Source organism: Propithecus coquereli, unplaced genomic scaffold, assembly GCF_000956105.1.
Source record: "Propithecus coquereli isolate 6110/MARCELLA unplaced genomic scaffold, Pcoq_1.0 Scaffold11, whole genome shotgun sequence".
NCBI classification, from domain to species: domain Eukaryota; kingdom Metazoa; phylum Chordata; class Mammalia; order Primates; family Indriidae; genus Propithecus; species Propithecus coquereli.
This window is the reverse complement of record NW_012134969.1, coordinates 12,396,277-12,398,491: the sequence shown is the minus strand read 5'-3', so window position 1 is coordinate 12,398,491 and position 2,215 is coordinate 12,396,277. Positions and strand designations below refer to the sequence as shown.

General features: G+C 49.6%; 1 protein-coding gene across 1 annotated transcript in view; it reads right to left on the bottom strand.

Moving 5' to 3' along the window:
• The window catches only part of MED4 (mediator complex subunit 4), an 18,351-nt gene extending 16,534 nt beyond the window's left edge, over window positions 1–1,817 (bottom strand). The window contains exon 1 of the mRNA XM_012648496.1: window positions 1,659–1,817. Coding sequence (XP_012503950.1) covers window positions 1,659–1,783 — 125 coding nt within the window. The 5' untranslated portion in view covers window positions 1,784–1,817. The remainder of the gene's footprint in view (window positions 1–1,658) is intronic.
• Window positions 1,818–2,215: the final 398 nt, after the last annotated feature.

Here is a 2,215-nt window from a genome sequence, read left to right as displayed (position 1 = left end):
ACAACGACATGAATAATTTAACTGAAAACACCATACTACGAATGCTCTGTCTGGCTAGTGTCTTTTTACTAAGAAATAATGGGAACGCTTATTTAAGAGGACTAACTAATAATAAAGAAACTAACAAATTCTTCACCACAAAGTACTATACCAGCAAAGGCAAAGAAGAAAATAGCACTTGCATTAATCTGTATAAACATTCACATAGGAACAATACACTAAAACAGCAGCCTTATGCCTTCAAGTTTCTTGCTCACGGTTTTAACCACAGGCCAGCTGAAAATTCCATATGCCCTATTTGTTGTCCGACAGTATTTGAGTCTAATACAGTTTAAACTGTGGATTAAACACATAAGCCATTTAATTTCTGGTGTCTGTGTGTTTTTAGGTTTTTCTTCCGTCATTTAATATCATGCTGACCTAGTAACTTGGTAGGTAATGCTGCGGCAAGGACTAAATTTACAGGAAAGATAAAATGCTGATTGTAACTAGATCTGGTATATTTCAAAATACAGTAGGTAAGATTTATTCTAAAGCTGTCAAAGAATGTTGGCTAGAGAAAAGGTGACATTTGAGCTAGATTTTGAAGGATGAATGAATCATTCACCAAGTTGGAAGTGGAGTGGGAATGGCTCTGGAGATAAAAGTCTGGCTAGCTTGAGAATGAGGAGTACTCAACAGAGGCTGGAGTGAAAGGTAAGAAAGGTAGAGGGGTGTGGCAGCAAATGAAAACAGGTTGGACTGAGGAATTTGGATTTAACCATACTGGACAACGGGAATCTACCAAGTATTTTTCTGCAGAAAAGTTACATGAGATTCCTTTTAAAACAGTAAGTGGTCTTAGGCAACACAAAAGAATAAAGTGCAGAAGCATTAAGGTAAGTAAAATTGTTGGGAGGTTGCATTTAAGAAGCAATCATGACAGCGGGGATAGGAATGAGAAGGCAAATCTGACCATTTTAGGAGGTAGAACCAATACAATTTAACATCCAAGTTTAAGTGAGGGAGTTAAGGAAGACTCCAGGAAAGGTGACAGAATATGGAAAATGACATCCGAGTTGATCTCCATCTCTGCCACACATGCTGCACTCCAGCCATCTCCCAAACAACTTGCAATTCCAAGTCGTGCGCGCTCGCGTTTCCAGGCTTTTTATCTACCGGCCACCTAATGAGCCAGGTGAACTCTTCAGGAAGCCTGCCCTGACTACAACCGGGAAAGGTGCCTAGTCCCTGTGCTCCAGCAGCCCGCAGCGCTCCCTCCAGTCAGTTTACACATGGTCACTCCCTTCTGACAACCGACATCCAGCCTCCCCTTCACTGCGGTCTCCCCAGCGCTTGGCACCCAGGGGGCATTCCCGAAATGTTGCCTGAGTGTCCGTGGCCGAAGGGACTCAGACCGCGCGCTCTTTTAAGCTCTGGCAGTCTTGGGGTTCTAGGGTCACTATCATTACTAAAATATCCCCTAATGGACAAAAAAATTCAGCCCAGAGTCCCGGAGAGTTTGCGGACCCTAAGTCCACGACACTTGTGCACCGGAGACTCCCCCGAACTAGGCTCTCCCTGTCAAGCTCCCGGAACGAGCGCTGACGCCCGGCCGGCCGGCTCCGGAGTCAGTCCCCCCACCCAGCCCCAGCCGGGCTCTGAGGCCTCGCCGTTACCTCGATAGGACCTCCAGATCTTCAAGCGCAGACAGCAGCCGCTCTCGCGTGCTGTTACCACCCGCCGCTCCCGAGCCTCCTGCGAGCCGTTCCTTCTCCTTCTCCCCGCTGGAAGACGCCGCCATGCTCCCCACGGGCCAGCAGACGACATAGGGACGCTGCGAGCCCAAGCCGGAGGAGGTGGGCTCGGAAGCGGAAGGAAGGGTCACGGGGGCGAGGGACGTGAGGCCCGGGCAGAGCGCCCCCTGCTCTCCTGGAGGCGCACTGCGGGCGCCGGCGCCATCTGCTGGGCCGGCAAGGGCTTTGGGGTCCAAACGCTGTGAGACTCGGCTGAACCGAGCACCGGAAGCACCACACACTCGGGTCTTCTTGGGCCTAATGTTTTTCAAGCGGCAATAGGAGGCTTCTGTTAAACGGTTTTTGGTTTTGATTTGGGTTTTGTTTTTTGAGACAGGGTCCCCCTCTGTCGCCCGGCTAGAGTGCAGTGGCATCATCGTAGCTCGCTGCAACCTCAAATTCCTGGGCTGAAGTGATCCTCCTGCCTCAGCCTCCCTAGT